This window comes from Podarcis erhardii, assembly GCF_964252035.2.
Source record: "Podarcis erhardii genome assembly, chromosome: 7".
NCBI lineage: Eukaryota > Metazoa > Chordata > Lepidosauria > Squamata > Lacertidae > Podarcis > Podarcis erhardii.
In genome coordinates, this window is record NC_138511.1 from 92,375,468 (window position 1) to 92,399,255 (window position 23,788).

At 47.8% G+C, this 23,788-nt stretch overlaps 1 protein-coding gene and 1 long non-coding RNA gene across 2 annotated transcripts in view; one reads left to right on the forward strand and one right to left on the reverse strand.

Annotated features, from left to right (window-relative positions):
* Window positions 1–2,277, reverse strand: part of LOC309346205 — a 58,007-nt gene extending 55,730 nt beyond the window's left edge. The window contains exon 1 of the long non-coding RNA XR_014158463.1: window positions 930–2,277. This is a non-coding gene — a long non-coding RNA (uncharacterized lncRNA). The remainder of the gene's footprint in view (window positions 1–929) is intronic.
* A 772-nt stretch (window positions 2,278–3,049) lies between these two features.
* The window catches only part of LOC309345677 (uncharacterized protein), a 42,117-nt gene continuing 21,378 nt past the window's right edge, over window positions 3,050–23,788 (forward strand). The window contains exons 1-2 of the mRNA XM_081868955.1: window positions 3,050–3,228; window positions 3,421–3,502. Of these exons, the coding sequence (XP_081725081.1) occupies window positions 3,067–3,228; window positions 3,421–3,502 (244 nt within the window). The 5' untranslated portion in view covers window positions 3,050–3,066. The remainder of the gene's footprint in view (window positions 3,229–3,420; window positions 3,503–23,788) is intronic.

Sequence of the window (23,788 nt, forward strand, 5' to 3'; positions counted from 1 at the left end):
ACCCTGGAGCCAAACAGTTGCAGAGTTTTACTTCTCAAGCCAAGGGTGGGAAGGAAGACATTCTTCTTGCTCTTGAGATGTCCAGAAATCTCTTCTCCTGATGCTTCACAACACAGGCCTGCTGCGATGGGTTTCCTTGTCCCCCTTGCCACTGGAAAAGTCCATTCAATGCCTCTTTGCCGATTGTTACGTTTAATGACTTCTTTTAAGGGAAAGAGGCTACGCTGCATCTTGGAGACCCTGCACTTACTGCTGCTTTTTTCTCTTCTGGGTCTGAATAAAACTTAATCTGTGGACTAAGGTTCTTGGTTTTTGTGTGGTCTTTTCCTGCTGCTCTTTATTTCCTTGTCGGTGGCACTTCCATCCCCCTTTCTTCTCCAGGGGCTCCAGGTGCCCTATGCATGTTTCTCCCCCGCAGCCCCCCCAGCCAGAGAGAGGGGCTCTTCCTCCGGGACACGGCTTCCCCCTTCCCACGCACACGCGCCCAGTCCCGGGTTCTGGGTCCGGCTTCTTCCCGGCCCAGTGGCCCCCGCACCCTCCCAGGCCCCCCTCTTGCTGGGACAGGGCTCATTGCCCCCCCAGGAGCCCCCAAGAGAGACACCCCCGGGTCCCCCATCTGGCCCCCCAGAAAGACCCCCTCTTCCCCGCCCAGACGCCCCTTCGCAGCCCCAGCCAGAGAGAGGGGCTCCTCCTCCGGGACACGGGTTCCCCCTTCCCACGCACACGCGCCCCGGCCCCAGTGCGGCCCCTTCCCCTCAGAGGGAGCAGCTCTGCGCCTGCGCGACGCTCCTGACGGCTCCGCGGGAGAGAGAAGGATGAGCGGGGCGAGCCCGGCCCGCCAAGGGTTAAGTGGCCCCCAGCTGGCTTCCTAGGAGGCTCCCCAGAGCAAAACCTCCGCCCCCATCCAGGCTTTTCTATCTCTCCTCCACAAGTGCTGCCTGGGGCGCTGCCTGGGATCCGGTGAGTCGCCTTGGGGAGATGGGGGGTCCCAGGGCTGCAGGGGAGGGTCCCCCCAAAGATGAGCCCTCTGGGGCCCTGGCGAGAGAGAGAGAGAGAGAGAAAGAGAGAGAGAGAGAGAGAGAGAGAGAGAAGGGAGCAGGGCGAGCTCCGCTTTGCAAGGGCTCAGAGGAACAGCCATGAGGGCCAGGGAGTCATGATGGGGATCCGTGGGGATTCTGCTCAGCTCCTGCAAGGGGATCCCCATGCCAGGGCTAAGAGGTTCTGCCCCCCTTCTCTCTGCAAAGCCAGGGAGGCTGCAAGTAACAGGAGGTCTGCAACTCTTGTCTTGCTCCTTTGGGGAGGGGTCACTGAGTCAGGAAGAAAAGGGCCTGCAAAGGAACCCTGATGGGACTGAGGAATCAGCCATGTTCCTTAGCCCAGGTGGCAGCCAGATGGAAACATCTGGAGGCAGAAATAAAAACTTGGCCTCTGTGCTAAACAAAGTCCTTCCATCTTGCAGTGTGCAGTTAGGCCCATGGAACTCCCTGCCACAGGAGGAAGAGATGGCTTGAGAAGAGGATGAGACCCATTCAGGGAGGAGCAGAGGGCTAGCGATGGCTCCAGGCCCCCCAGTTGGAGGCAGCCATGCTTCTGAAGGGGGAGAGAGTTGCCCTCAGAACAAAGACAGAAGTCTGCCTTAAGAATATGGGAATATAGTGCTTGAACTCCGAGTCTGGGCTGTGATTCAGACTCATCCATGCTGGCCCAGGGAACATTTCTCTTCTCCTGACTGTGTATCAATCTTGTAGTAGAAGAATGCATCTGCTTTTGCTTTTGTTGCAGGAATATATGTATAGGTTGGGGGGGGTTGCCCCTCCAGCAGATATAATGCATATGCAACTCATTACCAAAATCAGCACAATCACTTTTGTGATTTGTCCTCACAAAACACTTCATCAGTTTCTTCGTATCTATTCAAAGGGCCTTTGCTGTACGATACCAAATGTAAGATTTCCCTGATAAATATATCTACTGGCTCACTGGGAAAACTTCAGAAATTCATATAGACATGTGAGCTCAGCTACTCAGCAGTCCCTCTGCCTGAGTGATAATTCCTGGCATCCTGATACCTGAGTGCCAGACAGGTAGCCATTCCAGAAACAACAAACCCAGATGAAGACAAAAGTGTCCGATTAACTTGGCTGGGAAACAGGGGAATGTAAATGTCCCTTTTGTTCCACTTGATGGGTGTTTGGTGGAGGGCAAGGGGAGGAATGGGGCAGGGTCCAGGATGTTCAGATTCCTGCCACAAGACCTCCCCTTTCATGATGTAACCATGATGTAGTTTGGGGAGAGGGCGTAACATGGGGATTAACAGCTAATAAAAGTTTGGGGGCTCTTTTGTTCAGGGCTTCCATCTTGTTCCACCTTGTGGCAGGTGGGAGTCCTGTCGCGACAGTCTTCAATCAAGACCAAGCCGACTGGCTGCTGTTTTGCTCTGGTATTCCTGGCTGGGGTCCTTGTTTTTTGTCCAAGGGAGCCCTCAGATTTCTCTGTTAACACTTTAAAGGATTCTCTGGCACCTCTCTTTAGGACGGACAGAACTTGGCAGAAGACCTAGGGACTCCTTCCAATCTCCTGAGAACAGAGATGGATGAGGAAGACTCAGCTGGCCCTGAAGCAGGAAGAGGCCATGCCCTGGAAACTGGGAACAGTGGGGGATTCTGGGAAAACTCTGTGAAGAAGGAACTGGGTGAGGAGGACACCCCTTGCTCAGAGGTGCAGAGCCAGCAGCTCAGTCAGTTCTGCTACCAGGAGGCCAAAGGACCCCGAGAGGTTTGCAATCAACTCTACCACCTTTGTTATCAGTGGCTGAAGCCAGAAACAGATAGGTAGCCGTGTTGGTCTGCCATAGTCAAAACAAAAATTCCTTCCAGTAGCACCTGAAAGACCAACTAAGTTAGTTCTAGGTATGAGCTTTCGTGTGCATGCACACTTCTTCAGATACACACTGAAGAAGTGTGCATGCACACGAAAGCTCATACCTAGAACTAACTTAGTTGGTCTTTAAGGTGCTACTGGAAGGAATTTTTTGTTTTGAAGCCAGAAAGGCACACGAAAGCTGAGATGCTGGACCTGGTGATCTTGGAGCAGTTCCTGGCTGTCCTTCCTCTAGAGATGGAGATCTGGGTGAGGGAATGTGGAGCGGAGACCAGTTCCCAGGCGGTGGCTCTGGCCAAAGGTTTCCTCCTGAGTCAGGCAGAGGAGAGGAAGCAGGCAGAGCAGCAGGTGAGAGAGACTTTCCTCTGGATACTCCCCAGGGGCTCCAAAGAGGAGGGAGAGTATTCCCAAATCACTTCCTAATGGCCCATCCTTTTTTTGGAAAGCATCCAATGAATGATATCGGACAGCCCTAAAGTGTTTGTGTCCTAAGCCATTCCATTTCTAATCTACTTTTTTGAATTCTTGTTGCTCTTTCAGGGGAAGGATCCGTTAGCAGAAATGGGTCCGGATTCCTCTGAGATAGAAAAGACTCCCTTGGACTCCAGAGAGAGGCCTCTGGGTAAGGAGGAAGGAGTTCTTTCTCCATCTGCTCACAAGCTGTGGATTTTCAAACTAATCTGTGAATTCTTTTCATCTTATTGGAGAATTCACAGGGGACCCAGAGCCCAGAGAAAGGGAGATGTGCTTTTGCACAACTAGTATGTCAAATGGGTGCAAACGTCCACATTTAGGTGGCAACTCCTACTTGGTTGAAGGCGCACCTGTACTTTTCCTTCGGAGTGAAGCATGCGCTCTTGGCTTCCCACTCACCTTCTTCTCTCGCAGGAGACGGAATGATGCCAGCAAGACCTGTTTGTCCACCTTTTCTTGGTGGGGGAGGGGAAGCTGCCCTGTGGACCCAGAGCAGGTAGGAGGAAGGGGCCATGTGGGGAGAGAGGATGTCATGGACTGGGGGACACAGAGGAATGGTGGGAGGAACCGCCAAGGAAGGAGGGTTGAAGGCTCAAATAGGCTTCTAAGCAGTTCACACCCCATACCAAAGAGTGGCCAGGATTCACCCCATCAGTCCCGCAGTGGGGCTTTCCCCCTCTCATTCCCCTGCGCACCTTGGAGATGTCTATAGGGCTTCAGGAGGGCCCTCCCCACCCAGCACACAGGGAAAGAAGGAAGGGGATCCTTCCATGTTGCTGGATCCTGACCAGCTTTTCACAAGGAAGTCATGCTGAATTGCAACTTATTACCAAACTTAAAACCATGGAGAGACCTGGTCTGAACAAAGACATTGGATTCTTATCTCATTATACATGACAAAGCCATTTTTCACCTTCTCACCCCTTACTTTTTCCTGTAAGACCTATTGCAGTCGTTAAGAGTCGTCAACAGGCTCATCACAGCTATCTGCCAATCACCCAATCCCACCACCCTTCTGAGTAATACCCCTCCCCACCTTCTCACTATATAGAAGGGTCTGGTGACTTCTGTTTCAGTGTATCTGAAGAAGTGTGCATGGACACGAAAGCTCATACCTAGAACTAACTTAAAAAAATGTGGCATTAGCAATGCTTTAGATGGAAGAGAAGATGGTATTTTATATGAAGATAGCGAAGAAAGTGATGTCGGTGGTTATGAGCAACTGAGCTTCCTAAATTCTGACTCTAGCAATGATGAGTTCTTGGGGTTCACAGAAGACTAGAAGAGTTCTTGAACCTTAAAGTCTCTCTTCATTTTTTAATGACAGTGATGATAGTTCTTAATGCCACTGTTGACCGCTGTTCACTTTACATGGCTGAAATATTATTCTGATATACTGGTAGTTTATTAAATAGTTTAGTACAACATTTGATTGAGAATATTTTTTTTTCTTGCTTTCCTCCTCTAAAAACTGGGTACATCTTATGGAGTGAAAAATACGGTAAGTGTTCATCAAATAATTCATACAGGGGGAGAAGTCATATCAGTGTTTGGAATGTGGAAAGAGCTTCAGTAAGAGTGGCAATCATAGAATCATAGAGTTGGAAGAGACCACAAGGGCCATCGAGTCCAACCCCCTGCCAAGCCGGAAACACCATCAGAGCACTCCTGACATATGGTTGTCAAGCCTCTGCTTAAAGACCTCCAAAGAAGGAGACTCCACCACACTCCTTGGCAGCAAATTCCACTGTCGAACAGCTCTTACTGTCAGGAAGTTCTTCCTAATGTTTAGGTGGAATCTTCTTTCTTGTAGTTTGGAACCATTGCTCCGTGTCCGCTTCTCTGGAGCAGCAGAAAACAACCTTTCTCCCTCCTCTATGTGACATCCTTTTATATATTTGAAGATGGCTATCATATCACCCCTTAACCTCCTCTTCTCCAGGCTAAACATGCCCAGCTCCCTTAGCCGTTCCTCATAAGGCATCGTTTCCAGGCCTTGGACCATCTTGGCTGCCCTCCTCTGGACACGTTCCATGGCCCATCAAAGAATTTATACAGGAAAGAAACCCTATCAGTGCCAAGAGTGTGGAAAGAGTTTCAGTCAAAAGGGCAGTTTCACTTCTCAGCAAATTCATTCAGGAGAAAAACCCTATCAGTGCTTGGAATGTGGAAAGAGATTCACTGAGAAGCCTGAACTTGTTATCCATCAAAGAATTCACAGTGGGGGAAAACGATTTAAGTGCGGAAAGAGCTTCAGTCACAGGCACTGGCGGAGGAAGGGGCTTGCGGAGGCAGCAGGCCGCCCACGGCACCACTATTTTGGCAGGGTGCCATCGCAGCAGCCCCCCCCCCCCCCGGAATGCAGGAGGCAGGGAGAGCAGTCTCTCTCTAAGCAGCCAGGATGATGTCTAAAAGAAATGCTGCCACTGCCTCCGCCCCCATTCATATGCTCCCCTCTTGCGCATTCGTCTGTCCTGGGGCCCCAGGGACGGGAGCTATGAATGGGGCGGTGGCAATGGCAGAATTTCTTTTCGCCATCATCCTGGCTGCTTAGAGAGAGACTGCTCTCCCTGCCTCCTGCTCCTTTCCCCCTGCAACATGCACTTACAAACAACAGCCACCAAACCTAGAAGCACTTTGCACAAGGCGTTCTGCTGGGGTCTCCTGGTTTGTTTCATTAAAAAAACAAAGCGCTCACTTTAAGAAACTGAGTATCCGTCTGTCCGTAGTCCTGGATAATCCTTGGGACGGGAAGGTATTTCTGGCCATTGAGAATTGCCGCCAGCCACCCCTGCCTTCTCTCTCTGCTCCTCAAGGTGACAACCGGCCAGTAATTTCTTTCAGCTGGTGGGATTACAGGAAGCCCCACCTGGAGGAAGGGGCGCACATTCCTGGTACCAACCAGCGGCGGCTGCAGCGTGAAAAGAGCAGCAAATCCCTCCCTGCTTTCTTCTCTCTCCTGGACTCGGGGTCCATTGTGCTTTGAAGACGTAGCTGTTCCTTTCACAGAGGAGGACTGGGCTTTGCTGGATCCTGACCAGAGAGCTCTGCAGAAGGAAGTCAAGGAGGAGAATCCTGGGATCGTGGCCTCTCTGGTGGGGAGGCAGCATGGCGGCTGCAGCAGCAGAAAAGAGCTCCTGAAGCCAGCCAGAGTGAAAGGCTCTGTCTGGCCGATTCCCGGGCTCCCAGGTCTGCTGCTGCCAACACTGCCAAGGGAGAGGAATCGGGGGTGCCCGGGGCGTCTTTCAAGGGAGCCAAAACACCCCCCCACGACCTTGATTGAGCCGGAAAGGCACCCGACCCCCCCCCCCGCAACAGCCGAGAGGAGCTCCAAATCCAGGAAGACAGTGGAGCTAACGCAGAGAGGGAGAAAAAGAGAAGGGGGAAGGAAGAAGGGGGAAAAAAGGAAAGAAAGAAAGAGGAGCCCTAGCTTTGCCGACAAGGAAGAGGGGAGGCAGGTGAACACGGGAAGGCAAAGGACGCTGCGAAAAAACACGTGGCTGAGCCGACCGGAGCCGACCCCTCCATGCAAAGCCGCATGACAAAGGAGATCACAGAAAGGAAGAAACTACCCCCTTCTTTTCTCCTTTTTTCTATAAAAAACAACAACCAACAAACAAAATCCTTTTTTAACCCCTTCCTACCCCTCTCCCCCCTTTTTTAAAAAAGAAATTCTTTTTTATTCCCCCCCCCATATACCTACTTTTATCATTTTTCTTTTTAAAAGAGGGGCCACTGCTGCTGCAGCCACCCTTTATTTGAATCTTTATTTTTATTTCTATCTTTTCTACACACTATTTAAAGACACACTTTTCCACACACACACACCCTCAATTTAAACCTCATTTTATTTTCACCTCAATCTCCCCTCTTAAGAATTAAAATGGCAGTACCCAGAAAACAGCCCTGAACCATCACAGGCCATTTCCTGGGACTGCCACTTCGCCCCAGACTTTCCACTCTCTTTTACCTATCCTCCTTTACCTATACTTTACTCATTTTTATTTTCATTTTTAAATAAAAAGCTCTATCTATCTATCTAAAGACAACCCCCCCTTTTTTTTACCTTTAATTCTCATTTTTATCTTTTACCTGTACATTTTTAATTACTTTTTTACAAATAAAAAATAATAACAATAATTAGGGGGAAATATTATTATCTATTTTATTTTTATTTTATTTTATTTTTTTAAAAAACCACACATTTTTTCCCCTCTCTCTTTTTAAAGCCCGTTCTTGTCTATTTGTTGGCTTGTTCTTGAGGGGGGAATCTTTTGCCCCCAGCTACGACCACCACTCTCTTTTAAAACAAAAATTTCCTCTATATCACTGCTATTGTTACTGATACTCTCCCCCTCAACTCCCCCCTTTTATTTTTCTCTCCCTTTTTTCTCTCCCCTCTCTCTCTTCACCCCTCCTCATTTTTTCCCCTTATCCCACCTTTCATCTTCCATCCCCAATTTTTTTTTTCTATCCCTTTTATTTTTTAAAATCAACCCCCCCTTTTTAGCCTGTCCGTCAGTTTGTTTTTGAGAGGGGAGCCCTTTCCCCCCCACCCCCTCTTTTAAAATAAGACTTTCCCCCATACCATTGCAGCAGCTCACCCTCCCTCCCTCCTCCCCTCTCCCCCTCTCTTTTCTTCTCCTTCCCTCCCCCACCCTTCCCCCTCCTCCTCTCATTCTCTTTCCCTCCTCCCTCTCTCCATTCCCCCCCTTCCCCTAAAGCAGTGTTTCCCGGCCTTGTGCCTCCGGCTGTTTTTGGACTGCAACTCCCATGATCCCTGACTAGCAAGACCAGTGGCAGGGGATGATGGGAGTTGTGGTCCGGGGGCGGCTGGGGGCGCAAGGTTGGGAAACACTGCCCTAAAGGAAACACATACACACATTCATATCACCCTATCATAATTTGCCCCCTCATACTATAGCTAAAACTACTGCTGCAATCTAATACCTCTGATATTACTGTACTATCTCTCCTCTCTTTCAACTCTTTTTGTCTCTCTCTCTCTCTTCTCTCTTACACCAATCTCCCCTCCCCCCCGCCTCCCCCCTTCTTCTCTCTTTCTTCTTCTTCTTCTTCTTCCCTTTTCTCCCTCCACCCTTTACATATAGCCTATCTGTCTGTCTCTGTTTCTAAGCGCACTCCCAACCCCAATTTCCACCTTAACTGGACCCCAGTACCCCTTTTGGGTATATACAACCCCCTCCTAAACACATATTCCCCCTGGCCCCACCCCTCTAATCTCTTGCATCTCTACCTGCTAACCCCCCTCCCTTTATATGAACTGTCTGTCCGTTAGTCTACCCACCTCTGCTTACCTGCCCTCCCCCCCAGCCTCGGCGGCACCGCTGAGGCAACTACAGAAAACCCAAGAGAAGTTCTTAAAACACAGGCTAGAAGTGACACAAATGACCGCCTAATCCAAACGCTCTGTAAAAGCCACCAGCCAACAAAGCCTGATCAGCTCAACAACCCAACAATACCCAGGAATCACCACTGGCACAACTCCTAACCACCACACGCCCTACCCCAAGTGGACGCCAAGCCAACCTCAAACCAAAACTATCAGGGAGACTGAGATGACACCAACCAGGGAGATGGCAAACAATGCTAAGATGGTAACTCCCCTTCAAGATGATGACCACCCAATAACGAAACGAGATCTGAGGGAAATGGAAGCAAGATTAGAAGAAACACTGAAGGCCACAATGGCTCCCATGCAGGTACTAATCAACAATCTAACCTCCAAAGTGAAAGCTCTAGAGAACAAAAACCAAATGCAAGAAAAAATAATAGAGCAATACCGGGAGGAGAACGCACGTGTGAACAAGAAACTGGATGAACTGGTAAACCAAATGGAAGCAGAACACAGAGAGATGAAAATTAAGCAAGCCGACCTTGAAGATCGCAATAGACGCTGTAACATCCGCTTCCGCAACTTTCCTGAAAAAGCAGAGGAGAAAAGCCCAACAGACCTAATTATACGCTGGCTGAAAAACACAATCCCAGGCCTGAAACTTGAGGCAGATGACTTGGAGAGGGCTCACAGAGCCCTAAAACCTATGCCAAAACCCAGCGCCCCCCCAAGAGACATCATTGTATGCTTCACGCGCTACAAAAAGAAGGAAGAGGTATGGAACAACCTCAGAAACTCAACCAACCTTCGATATGGAGAAACCCCCATTCTGGCCCTACAGGACCTATCCCAGGATACCCTAAACCGGAGGAAAAGCCTGCGCCCATTCACCCAGCGTCTCCAACAAGCCGGGATCAAATACCGATGGGGCTTCCCCTTCCGCCTCATTGTAACAACCAATACAACACAACACATGGCTACCAACATACCTGAGGCCCTGCAACTACTAAAGAACCTTGAACTCGACCTCCCACCGGAATGGCAACCAACAAACCCACCAAGTGACAGCCCCAACCACGAGGAAACAACAGCAAGCAACTGGACGACGGTACAGAGCAAAAAGAAACAACAGAAGCGGCAGAACAACGCAAACCAATACAGGCAAGCACAATGCTCAGAACCGTCCCGCCGGCCATACGACACAAGAAACCAGACCAAGATTAACCAAACCAATTCATCGCAGATGGACAACCCTACAACAACAACAACAACCGCAGCTGAATGAAGCAACCAGGAAAAAAAACCCACAAACCGAAGGACTGGTGATTTCTCCCCCCCTTTCCCCCTCTCTCCCCCCCAAAACATAGATTTAGTTAACACCATCAACATCCCCCCCAGCCCCGCACCCCCACAGAAACCCCCACCCCAACACCAGTCCAGACGACCTCAACCACATTCCCCATCACCCACACCTTCAACATCCTCATACTCCATACTAAGGAAAAACAACTCCAACCTTAATAACACAACCCACAATCAGGCTAAAATCTGATACCCAACCAGCAATATGGTGGCACCAGAGCGTACCAGCACCCACATCCCCACCCCAACACACCAACAATGTTGCTTATAACATTGGCAACATTGCTTACGAACCTTATACCTGACAGCGACGTTACAAAGTCACTTCACACTGTCTCGCTGATCACCCCCTATCGCAGACAACAGGGGGGATGGCCTGTCCTTGAACATGGCCTTCCACACCAGCTGAGACCTAGGACCAACCGGCTAAATGCCAGATGGCCCAAAATACCCCAAACAAACACCTATATGACTACATATAGGAAACTCCCTACAACTTACCCCCTACTCTTTAACCCAAATCTCACTCTACTCCCACTAGCCCCCCACCCACCACACCCTAGGTCAGCGCAACCCCATTGGTTCTTTAAACAACACGAAGAGAGAGACACAAGACAACCCGAACGGGTTGGCAGGGAATCGCCCCACATAATAGATAAGCAAGATGGCTAACCTAAAAGCAATTACATTAAATGTGAGGGGGCTGGGAAACCCCATCAAAAGAAAACGCATCACCTCATATATAAACACCATGAAACCACACATCACCTTCCTACAAGAAATACACAACCCACCCAAAGGCAGCAAACTCCTGAGCGACCCCCGCTTCAGTCAACAGTGGGTCGCACAAGGCTCAGGGAAAGCTCATGGTGTAGCCATAATACTCTAGTAGAGACCTGAACTTCACTGCCACAACAGTCCTCAAGGACAAAAAAGGCAGATTCATTTTCGCTAAAGGGACACTAGATGGCAAAATCAAACTGACAATCGGCTCCATATATGCCCCAAACATGAAACAATTAGAATTCTTCCAGAAGACACTAAACAAATTCCTCTCCTTCTCTGAAGGGGAAGCAATCCTAGGAGGGGACCTCAATCTAAATATGAAAGGTTTATCCCTGAAAGATATCCACCCCACAACCCCATGGGCAACCTTCCTCCGAAGGAAACCCCCAACAACTAGGAACTCTTACAAGTTACTAAAAATGCTAAAAAACAGGGGTCTCTACGACATTTGGGGTGAGCAAAACCCGGGAGACATCAGCCATACATTCCAATCAGGACGCCATGATACAGTGTCCAGACTGGACAGCATTCTACTCACACAGGGTCTGATCCCCTCAGTGGAATCAACAAACATCGGTAACATTAAAATCACAGATCACGCCCCAGTAGAAGTCATCGTTAAAATAGGAGAAGGAACACAAACCACCCCATCATGGTCCTTCAGTCCCATCCTAACTACAAACAAACAAATTAGAGAGAGTCTCACAAAAACCCTCCAAAACTACTTCAAGGAAAACGATGTAGACAATATAACAACCCCCCTCCTATGGGATGCAATGAAAGCGGTCACCAGAGGAGCTTGCATAAAAGAGAAAACATTCCTTAAAAAACAAACCTCCTCAAAAATTAGCAAAATAGAACAAGACATCACAGCCCTCTCATCACGCTACAAACAAACAGGATCTAAAAAACTCCTCAAACTTATAGAAAAAAAAAGGAGAGAACTAGACTCCCTAGAAATTAACAAAACACTGATCAACATTCTATACTCTAAACAACGTTTCTACGAATATGGAGGGAATAACTCCAGATTACTAGCAAATAGATGTAGGAAAAAAGCACTCAAAACAAGAATACACTGCATCACCAAAAAAGACGGCAACATAACATTCTCCCCCGAAGAAATAACCTCAGAATTTGCAGAATTCTACTCCAACCTATACACCTCCCATAACCCACCAGAGAAGGAAATCAGAACATTTCTAGCAGGACTGACCATGCCTACCCTAACCGATGAGGAACAGGAATTCATGGACAGCCCTATCACCCCAGAGGAAATAGATGCGGTCCTCAAAAACCTGAAACCACACAAAGCCCCAGGCCCAGATGGCTTCACAGCAGAATTCTATAGGAAATTCAAAGAACCCTTGATGCCCTACATGACCCGCCTATTCAACGACATCATAAAAGGGGCCCCCATCCCCAAAACCTGGACCCACTCCAAAATAGTCTCCATCCCAAAACCACTAAAAGACAGCCTCAAAGTAGAATCATACCGCCCAATCTCATTAATAAACCAAGACTACAAGATATTCACATCAATCTTGGCCAACCGCCTAAAAATCTTCCTACACAAGTTAATAGCCCCAGACCAGACTGGTTTTGTCCCTGGCCGCAATATAACAGACCCCATCAGGAAACTACTGAACCTGATCGAACACAGCAAGGCAACCAAACTCCCATTGACAATTATGTCCCTAGACATCCTCAAAGCCTTTGATTGCTTGGAGTGGAAATACATATTAGCAGTACTAACTAACATGGAATTTGGCCCCAACTTCCTACAAATCCTCAAACAAATATACTCCCAAGCCTCAGCAAAATGCAGAACTAACAATATGGATTCTAATACTATAGCTATCCAAAGAGGCACGAAACAAGGATGCCCACTGTCTCCCTTCTTATTTATCCTGGCTCTGGAACCCTTAGCAATCCGCATCCGAGCAGCAACAGACATCAAGGGAGTGGAAATAAAAGGCAGAACCTATAAATTAGGGCTCTTTGCAGATGACCTAATGGTCACAACACCAGACCCCATAAGCACAGCAACCTCCCTAATCAGAGAACTCAACACATTTGCAATGGTGTCGGGCCTACAGGTAAATTTTACAAAGTCAGAAGCTATGTGCTTCAACACCCCTCCTCACACCCAAAAAGAACTCACAAAGGTCACCAAAATAAAACTTTGCCACACCAAGTTCAGATACCTAGGGGTACAAATAACCAGAAACCTCAATAAACTGTACCTCCACAACTACAAGCCCCTGTGGCGACAAATTAACAAAGACCTAAAGAGATGGAATAACACGAATTTCACTCTCTCAGACAAAATAGCCATGATCAAAATGATCACACTCCCAAAACTAACCTACCTATTCCAAACCCTCCCAATCTGGATCCCCTCAACCCAACTTCGCAGTTGGCAGAGAAAACTACACTCTTTCATCTTCTCACATAAAAAACCAAGAATAAGCCCCAAATACCTGCACCTCCCCACCTCAGAAGGAGGATGGGGAATCCCCAACATAGAAGCATATTACAATGCCAACCAAATACGCCATATAATCCCATACATACTAGAAGATGAGACAAAACAATGGGTACACCTAGAGAGGGACACAATTGAAAACACCTGCACCACAACATACCCACTCCTCCCAAACAAACTAAAGAAAATTCCCACAACACTTAACAGGTACACACAGACCATGCTCAAAGCATGGAAAACACAAATAGGCAAACTATCCCCAACCCCATCCCCACTAATCCCCCTGGCGTACCACCCATTATTCTACCATGCAGCACAAAACCTCCAGACAAAAACCTGGCGAACCAAAGGCTTATATCGCCTAATAGACTTTTATAAAAATAACAAACCCTTGTCAACACAAGAAATACAAAACAAACTAGAAGACACCCAAATGACCTGGTTAACACAACACCAACTACATGCCTTCTTAAACAACCCAACAGTAAAATCAGCAGCAACTAGGCCCCTGACAACCTTCGAAAACCTCCTCCTAACAACAAAGGGAAACGGCAAAGGGACGGTATCCGCAATATACAAAATACTACTCCAAAATCCCGCAAATCCCCTAGACACAATCAAAAAACAATGGGAGAATGACATAGGCTATGAGATTAACCCCACTCAATGGACCAGAATGTGGTCTAAACCCCCCTTTAAATCCATATCAACAAAAAGAAAAGAACTCACACTGAAACTCACCTACAGGTGGTACCTAACACCAAGGAAACTAGCGCTAATACACCCAGGAACCTCACCAAAATGCTGGAGAGGGTGCACCTCCACAGGCACATACCTCCACATGTGGTGGGAGTGTCCCAAAATCCAACTATTCTGGACAACAGCCATACAAGAAATATGTAAAATAACTAAGCAAGTAATAGACATCACCCCAGAATTGGCCCTACTAAACATCTTCCAAGACAACAATGCCCATTTACACCACAAAGAACTTATAACCCACCTGCTCTCAGCAACCAGAAACATCATAACCAGACACTGGAGAGACCTGTCAGGAGTAAGCATGGACCAATGGTACCAAATAGTATGGGAAACAGCCCTACTAGAAAAATTAACTAATAAACTGAAACTGACACGGGGACAAACAGAAGAAGACGCCTTCACCCCGGTATGGCTCCCCTTTATCACATACACAGCCCAACAGGACAACGACAATAATCCACCAAAAGCATACAAATCAATATGGCTAACCTGATCCAAAACACCCACCCACCTCACTCACACACGAAAACAAAGATCACCACAGCCAATCACAAGCAAACAATCACACCCTAAGCCAACCCCAACCTCTCTCACCACCAAAGGAACACAAGTGAACAACACAAGCAACGCTGACACCAAACTCTACATACATTAAACATAATAGAAACACCGCCACCCGACCCCACCCCCATCCATCCTCCCTCTCCCCACCCCCCTTTCTTTTTTCTTTCTGTTTTCTTCTCCCCCTAATGCCTCAACAAATGAAACGGATTTGTAAAGACGTTACATGGAAGAAGAAGAAGGGGAAAAAAAAAATGAGGCACTACACTTCTGTAAAACAAGAAAATCCTTAATAAATTTTTAAAAAAAAAGAAAAGAAAAGAAAAGAGCAGCAAATAAACACTACTTTTTTATAAATAATGATAATATCTACAACAGCTTCCCTACAGGCTCCTGTCCCCAACTCGCTGGTGCCGAATGAGCCTCGGTTCTCCTCCCACCACTGACCTGAGCGGATTGCAGCCCATGGCTTCCATTTCCAGCCAATTTAGGTGGGAGGAAGTCCCAATCCACACAGGTTTTACTTCAGAATAAACATGCTTGGGCTCAGGCCATAAGTATTCATATTAAAGGCTTTACACACTAGTGGGACGTGGGTGGCGCTGTGGGTTAAACCACAGAGCCTAGGACTTGCCGATCAGGAAGTCGGCAGTTTGAATCCCCGCAATGGGGTGAGCTCCCATTGCTTGGTCCCTGCTCCTGCCAGCCTGGCATGTCAAAGTGCAAGTAAATAAATAGGTACCGCTCCGGCGGGAAGGTAAACGGCGTTTCCATGCACTGCTCTAGACATGTGGTTTATATACTTAATGTATGTGTGTTTGCCTTCTGCAATTATTAATGCAGGTGGCGCTGTGGGTTAAACCACTGAGCCTAGGGGTGCAGATCACAACCATCATGCCTAGTAGCCATCGATAGCTCTCTCCTCCATGAATTTGTCTACTTCTCTTTTAAAGCTAGGTAGTGGGTGGCGCTGTGGGGGACGTGGGTGGTGCTGTGGTCTAAACCACAGAGCCTAGGACTTGCTGATCAGAATGTCGGCGGTTCGAATCCCCACGACGGGGTGAGCTCCCGTTGCTCGGTCCCTGCTCCTGCCAACCTAGCAGTTCGAAAGCACGTCAAAGTGCAAGTAGATAAATAGGTACCGCTCTGGCGGGAAGGTAAATGGTGTTTCCATGTGCTGCTCTGGTTCGCCAGAAGCGGCTTAGTCCTGCTGGCCACGTGACCCAGAAGCTGTGCACCAGCTCCCTCGGCCAGTAAAGCAAGATGAGCGCCGCAACCCCAGAGTCAGTCACGACTGGACCTAATGGTCAGGGGTCCCTTTACCTTTACTAACCCGCCCTCTCCCATACTCAAACCTTACGTAGAGGCAAGCCCCATTCAAATGACCACAATCCCAAGGCTCTCTCCAAGGAAGGAAATCTCATTGAGTTCAGTTGCTTTTTATAATAACAATAACTTTTGAAACAAAACAAATTCCTTCCAGTAGCACCTTAAAGACCAACTAAGTCAGTTCTTGGTATGAGCTTTCGTGTGCATGCACACTTCTTCAGATACACTGAAACAGAAGTTTCCAGACCCTTCTATATAGTGAGAAGGTGGGGAGGGGTATTACTCAGAAGGGTGGTGGGAATGGGTGATTGACAGATAGCTGTGATGAGCCTGTTGACGACTCTTAACGACTGCAATAGGTCTTACAGGAAAAAGCAAGGGGTGAAAAGGTGAAAAATGGCTTTGTCATGTATAATGAGATAAGAATCCAAGGTCTTTGTTCAGACCAGGTTTTTCCATGGTTTTGAGTTTGGTGATAAGTTGTAATTCAGCAGCTTCTCTTTCCAGTCTATTTCTGAAATTCCTTTGTAGTAAAACAGCTACTTTGAGATCTTGTATAGAATGTCCTGGGAGATTGAAATGTTCTCCTACTGGTTTCTCTGTCTTGTGATTCCTGATGTCAGATTTATGTCCGTTTATTCTTTGGCGTAAGGTCTGGCCTGTTTGTCCAATATAGAGAGCTGAAGGACACTGTTGACATTTTATGGCATACACAATGTTAGACGATGAGCAATTAAATAGTCCCGAGATGGTATGTGTGATGTTGTTGGGGCCAGTAATGGTGTTGTCCGGGTGTATGTGGCAGCAAAGTTGGCATCTGGGTTTATTGCAGGCTCTGGTGCCAGTGTCCGTGTTAGGTCTGGTTGTAGTATTATTGTGGGTTAGGAGTTGTTTAAGACTGGGTGGCTGTCTGTAGGCAATGAAAGGTCTTCCTCCCAGAGCTTGAGAAAGAGAACTGTCATTGTCCAGGAGAGGTTGTAGATCTCTGATGATGCGTTGTACTGTTTTAACTTGGGAGCTGTATGTGATGACTAGAGGTGTTCTGTTATTTTCTTTTTTGGGTCTGTCTTGCAGCAAGTTCTCTCTGGGTATCAGTCTGGCTCTGTTGATCTGTTTCAGTGTATCTGAAGAAGTGTGCATGCACACGAAAGCTCATACCAAGAACTGACTTAGTTGGTCTTTAAGGTGCTACTGGAAGGAATTTGTTTTGTTTTGACTATGGCAGACCAACACGGCTACCTATCAATAACTTTTGAGTAATAATGTCTGGTTCAAAGTCTTGATTTGATTACTACAGTCGTGGCTGTATACAGATTTAATTTTAGGAGACTTTAGTTCGTATGAGGTAATGATTGCAGCCGGGTTCTTTGCCACATCTGGTGCCCCATAGTAATTCCTACTACGTACCCAGAGCTGTGACTTGCAGGTTCTTGGCCAAGGTGTTGAATTCCTTCTTCACATCATGCCTGGACAGAGGGATAACAGGGATTGGGCGACACTGATGAGTTTGCTGTCAATGTTGATCTTTCCTTGGAAGGAGTTGGTGTAAAAATTGTGATAGCTGATTGAATTTTAGATATTATAGATTTTGATTTTGTTCAAAGTGTCCTAGTATTAATCGCATCCAGCCTTTTAGATACGATGCATTAGGCTTGACTTTTGTATGCCTGCATTTTGTAACCCTCATTCCACTCTCCTGTAAAGTTGTTGTGTGTAAGTTGCCTACCGCTTCCAGCCTTATCAGACCCTAGAAGGGCAGATGATGTTTTGGGAGAGAGATCTGTGTTGAGCTAGCATCCGTGTGAGAACTCACATCTCACTTCAGAGGTCTTTGACATGTTTGGGTACCAGGGAAGTAAGATAGGAGATAGAAATGTCAAGAGTCCCATGGAAGTCCTGGTTCCGATGGGCATGGTGTCAAACTGAGACATAGGAGACCCAAATGACCTGGGCACTCTGGGACACCTCAAGGTACTGTATTTTTATTGTTCTTTAATTGGTGGGTACTTAAGGTGTTAGGAACTTGATCTGCTAACTGGGACAAGTTGATGAACTTGGGTAACCTCACAACTCCCCTCCCTCTTTGTGACATGATGATGATGTATCAGCAATGTATAAATTATGGTTCTGGAAATGTATTCTGGGTAGGGAGGGAAGGTCTTCACAGAGCTTTTAACCCATGTTTGGGACTGTGTGGAGCCCTGTTGTGCAACAACAACAATTTATTATTTATACCCCACCCATCTGGCTGGGCTTCCCCAGCCACTCTGGGCAGCTTCCAACAAAATATTAAAATACAGCAATGCATCAAACATTAAAAGCTTCCCTAAACAGGGCTGCCTTCAGATGTCTTCTAAAAGTCTGGTAGTTGTTGTTCTCTTTGACATCTGATGGGAGGGCGTTCCACAAGGCAGGCACCACTACTGAGAAGGCCCTCTGCCTGTAACCTCACTTCTCACAGGGAGGGAACCACCAGAAGGCCCTCGGTGCTGGACCTCAGTGTCTGGGCAGAATGATGGGGGTGAAGACGCTCCTTCAGACATACTGGACTGAGGCCATTTAGGGCTTTAAAGGTCAGTGCCAACACATTGAATTGTGTTTGGAAACGTACTGAGAGCCAGTGTAGGTCTTTCAAGCAGCCGCTCCCAGTCACCAGTCTAGCTGCCGCATTCTGGATTTGTTGTAGTTTCCGGGTCACCTTCAAAGGTAGCCCCACATAGAGTGCATTGCAGTAGCCCAAGCGACAGATAATTAGATAATGCACCACTCTGGCGAGGCAGTCTGCGGGAAGGGAGGGTCTCAGCCTGTGTACCAGGTGGAGCTGGTAAACAGCTGCCTTGGACACAGAATAAAGATTGTGGTCTATAGACTTCTGTTTTGCTCCTGTATTTGGCTGGAACTTCCTTCTGCTAACCGCAGAGACCTGCAAGGACTTTTGCCCTGACAAGCTGGGCTGTTGAGTATCCTCACACAGTGGCGTAGCGTGGGGGGTGCAGGGGGGGCCGGCCGCACCGGGCGCAACATCTGGGGGCGCTCGCTCGCACTTGCAGCTCTCTGCCCCTACCTGGCTCACTCACTCTCTCTCAGCACTGTCACAGATTTTGCAAAAAATTCGCTATTGTCACACGGATCCTCCTCCTAGCCAATCAGGAAGTGGGATCCAATTGGCTGAGCTGCTGAGCAGGAGGCAGGAGGACTCGAGGAGACGCGGAGAACTGAGTAGAAGCCGCTGCTGCAGGTAAGTCTCTCTGCATTGAAAGGGGGCACGCTGGTCTCCCTGCACTGAAAGGGGGCACGCTGGTCTCTCTGCATTGAAAGGGGGCACGCTGGTCTCTCTGCATTGAAAGGGGGCACGCTGGTCTCCCTGCACTGAAAGGGGGCACGCTGGTCTCTCTGCATTGAAAGGGGGCACGCTGGTCTCTCTGCATTGAAAGGGGGCACGCTGGTCTCCCTGCACTGAAAGGGGGCACGCTGGTCTCCCTGCACTGAAAGGGGGCACGCTGGTCTCCCTGCACTGAAAGGGGGCACGCTGGTCTCCCTGCATTGAAAGGGGGCACGCTGGTCTCCCTGCACTGAAAGGGGGCACGCTGGTCTCCCTGCACTGAAAGGGGGCACGCTGGTCTCTCTGCACTGAAAGGGGGCACGCTGGTCTCTCTGCACTGAAAGGGGGCACGCTGGTCTCCCTGCATTGAAAGGGGGCATGCTGGTCTCCCTGCACTGAAAGGGGGCACGCTGGTCTCCCTGCACTGAAAGGGGGCACGCTGGTCTCCCTGCACTGAAAGGGGCACGCTGGTCTCCCTGCACTGAAAGGGGGCACGCTGGTCTCCCTGCACTGAAAGGGGGCACGCTGGTCTCCCTGCATTGAAAGGGGGCACGCTGGTCTCTCTGCATTGAAAGGGGGCACGCTGGTCTCTCTGCATTGAAAGGGGGCACGCTGGTCTCCCTGCATTGAAAGGGGGCACGCTGGTCTCTCTGCATGTTGAGCTGACCAGATGGATTGAAGTTTGGTTGGTTCAACAGTGACAAGACAGATTTCGATCCATATGTAGCTGCTCCAGCTCAACATAAGTTGATGTAAGCCAGTGGGTCTAGCAACCTTTAATTTTTTATTTTATTTTATTTTATTTTTTGCTGAAAGAGTAAGGCAATAGGCATGAAGGTGAATAAACATTATGCTAAGAGTAAAGAAATGGTTATACAATGAAGGGGTGCTAAAAGCAAGGCAAGAAAGTGATTTTTTTTTCTTTTTTAAGAATTTTAGCTCACCGAAATAACTCGACTTTGGCACCACATTATCTTGTATAAGGAGGTCAATCCTGATGAGCAGGTTGCAAACTGGTCAGCTTTAGATTTGCTTCTCTGGGTGTATAAGTGGAAGCTGCAAGAAAGTTTAACTAACTTTGTTGTCACATTAAGAATCTTTCTTACTATCACTGTTTCTACAGCGAGTTGTGAAAGAAGTTTCTCAAAACTTAAACTAATTAAAACATATCAGAGATCTACAATGAGCCAAGAAAGACTGAGTAATCTAGCAATACTGTCCATTGAGAGAGACTTTAATGTAGATTTCAATTCCGTTGTTGAAAAATTTGTGCTAATTAAAAGCAGACGAATTTAAATTAATCTGTATATACAGATTGATATCTTGCACTTCTATTAAAGAATTACAATTAGAGGTACAGGATTGAGGAAGTTGGCTCCATCTAGCCCAGTCTTGGATCATCTCCAGGGTATGGCTCCATTTTGATGTTTAGTTTTTGTTCTTGATATTTTTTGTCGTTTACGATGGTTGTGAGACGACATACAATAGCATGGCCCATGCTAGGTTACTACATTTGTAGATTTGTATTCATAGACCTGCTGAAAATGTGGAGAATGTGTAATGCATGTTCGCACTCAATAAAGTGTTTGAAAATAAACTTGCATTTAGATGCATTTTACTTTAATTACATCAGTATTTTCATAACAAACAATACATGTGCTTAGGGGGTAAGGGTTTCTTTAACTAATCTAGTGGAAGAGACTCGAGTGCTAAAATCCACGGGTTAGGGGGCGCAAATTACTTGCCTTGCCCCGGGTGCTGAAAACCCACGCTACACCACTGTCCTCACACCCCAGAATTTTCCATCTCAGAATCCAGAGCCAGAAGGCCCAGAGAGTCAACAACCAGCTGCACAGCCTTCCTCAGCCCAAGGGTCAGTCAGTAGTGGTACGTGCTACACTTTAATCAGTGGAAGGCTGCCTGGAGCAGATAGGACTAAGCAAGCAAGCTCTCCCAAGTCTCTTCCATTCCTTCCCTTGTCCTTGGCTTGAACAGAGCAAGGCAAGCACATGTGACTGGCACTGGCCTCACCCCTCCCAGGCAGAGAAGTCTATCTTTCACACATCAGAGAGCCCTTTCGGTGCCTGCAGCCTGCACTGCAGATTGCCCACAGGCAGAGAGAGGCCTTGGGGATCAGGGAAGGGATCCTCAGAGGGATCCAGAACTACCTGCAGAAGGCAGGAGGCCAGGCTGCAGGTTGGTAACTGGACCTCATCCTGACTCTGACGTTAAAGGGAAGGGGGAGACCAGGCTCCAAGCTAACAAACTTTTGCAGAAAATGGAAGAACTGGAATCTCTGTTTATGCTGCGTTTTTGGACCCGTGTGCTAGGTCATTTTCACAAGGTCAGCAAAGCCCTTAAAAAATCAGACCGGTTATTGAGCTCTTGTGCAAGTTTGTACAGTTCACTTCTGGATTTTTAAAGGAAAATTAGAGATGATTTTGATGAGCTTGAGAAACAAGCAAAAGCCACCTTGCCAAATGTCCACTACAAAACAAGGAGACAAAGAGTGAGGGAACGGCAAAGAAATGACAGAAGTGTACCTGGTGCCTTAGATGCACTATCTTCCAAGAGATACGGTAGGTTCAGAATAAAATCCTTTATTCCTATATTAGATGCACTTGAAGCCAATTTAAAAAGAAGAAATACTGCGTACAGTGATATTGTACAATTGTTTGCCATTATTGCTAATTTGAAGCATCAAAGCAAGAAATTAAGCAAGGTGTCGAACTGTTGATGGAAGCATACCTAGAAGATATTGACCTGAAACTTATTGATGAACTTTTGCACTTTCACCTGTAAGTGACACAAAGCCATAGGCTTACAGCAGAGCACTCTCTGTCTCATACAGACCTTTATCAAATTATATACAAGCAGCGGCGTAGCGTGGGTTGTCAGCACCCGGGGCAAGGCAAGTAATTTGCGCCCCCTAACCCGGGGCAAGGCAAGTAATTTGTGCCCCTAACCCCTAACCTGCCGCCGCTGCCAGCTTCTTCTTGCTGCTGCCTGGGCTGGGGTATTTACAGTAAGGTAGCCACGGCGGCGGCGGCGGGTCCATGTCAGGTGATCTGAGGCGAGTTGCCGCTGGCGCTGCCGCCCAAACGACGTCGCTTGCCCGGAGGAGGAGGAGGGCAGAGAGGCGAGGAAAATGCAACATGGCCCAGCAGCTGCAGCAGCAGTGGGGCTGTGAGGAGGGGCTGCCTGGCGTGCCCTCCACGGCCCTGACGCGCGGGGACCACGGCGAGCGCTGAGAGCCGCTGCCTGCCGGACGCCTTCAGCCCGGACGCGCGCACAGCTCGTCGGTTCCGCGAGACATGGGGCTCTGCTACAGCCTGCGCCCAAGGCTCTTCGGCGACTCCGGAGGCGGCGAGTGCCCCCCCAGATGTTGCGCCCGGTGCGGCCGGCCCCCCTGCACCCCCCACGCTACGCCACTGTATACAAGGAAAAATTTCAGATGGCCTTTCCTAATGTGGAAGCAAACTTGTGGCCATTTATTTGCCTTATGGTCACTAACTGCTCAGGGGAGAGGAGTTTTTCAAGACTCAAAAGAATTAAAAATGAAATAAGGGCCGCGATGTCTCAAGAGAGGTTGTCCACACTGAGCATTCTGTACATTGAAAGTGACAAACTTAGACAAACAAATTTTGATGAAGTTTTGGATGATTTTGTTATGAGGAAGGCTAGGGGAAAAACATTTTAGCCTTACTGTATTTGATGGTTGTAGTTTACTTCGTAATATGCATTTTAAAACTGAATTTTTAATGACAACATAAAGTAGATTCTAAAAGTACCACACTGTCAGGTAATCATGGTCATATTGTTTACACTTCCCAGGCAATATAATTTGTAAACTCAAGGTGTGTTTTTTTAAGGATAACATTACAACTTCATTTTCCTAAAAATTAATGCTTATTCCACAAAAGGTTTACAAAGTTCAGTTATTGCAAAAGTTTTTCAGTGTTAATATTATTAATTTTTTAAAATCACCATGGAATTGAACAATAACGTCTTATCTCCTTTAGAGGAGAAATTGTGAATTGCAGAATTTTCAATCCCCATCATCCTTAGCTTCACTCAATTTTGTTTAACACTCTTCCATTTTCTAGTCCTGAGGGTGGGGGATTGGGAGGGGCCTCACAGGTGAGGGGTTCAAATAAAGGAGGAGAAGGACCGCCCGGAGGACGGCCTTGCAGAGAAACTCCTGGCCCCTTGCAGGACAACAAAGCAGCCTTGTTGTGGGGGGGGGGGCAGGACCTCAGGCGACCCCTCCGGGCCTTTCACCCCTCGAGCTGTTGGTAGACCCGGGGACTAAGAGGCCATCCAAACACCCCCAAATCCCATTCACCCACGACGAGCCTGAGTGGCCCCCACCCATAGAAACCCCCCTCCCCCTTCTACAGCCAAGAGGCTTGTGAACCCTTCAATGGAGTCCCGAAAGCCCTCAATGAAACATCAGGATTTCTCAAAG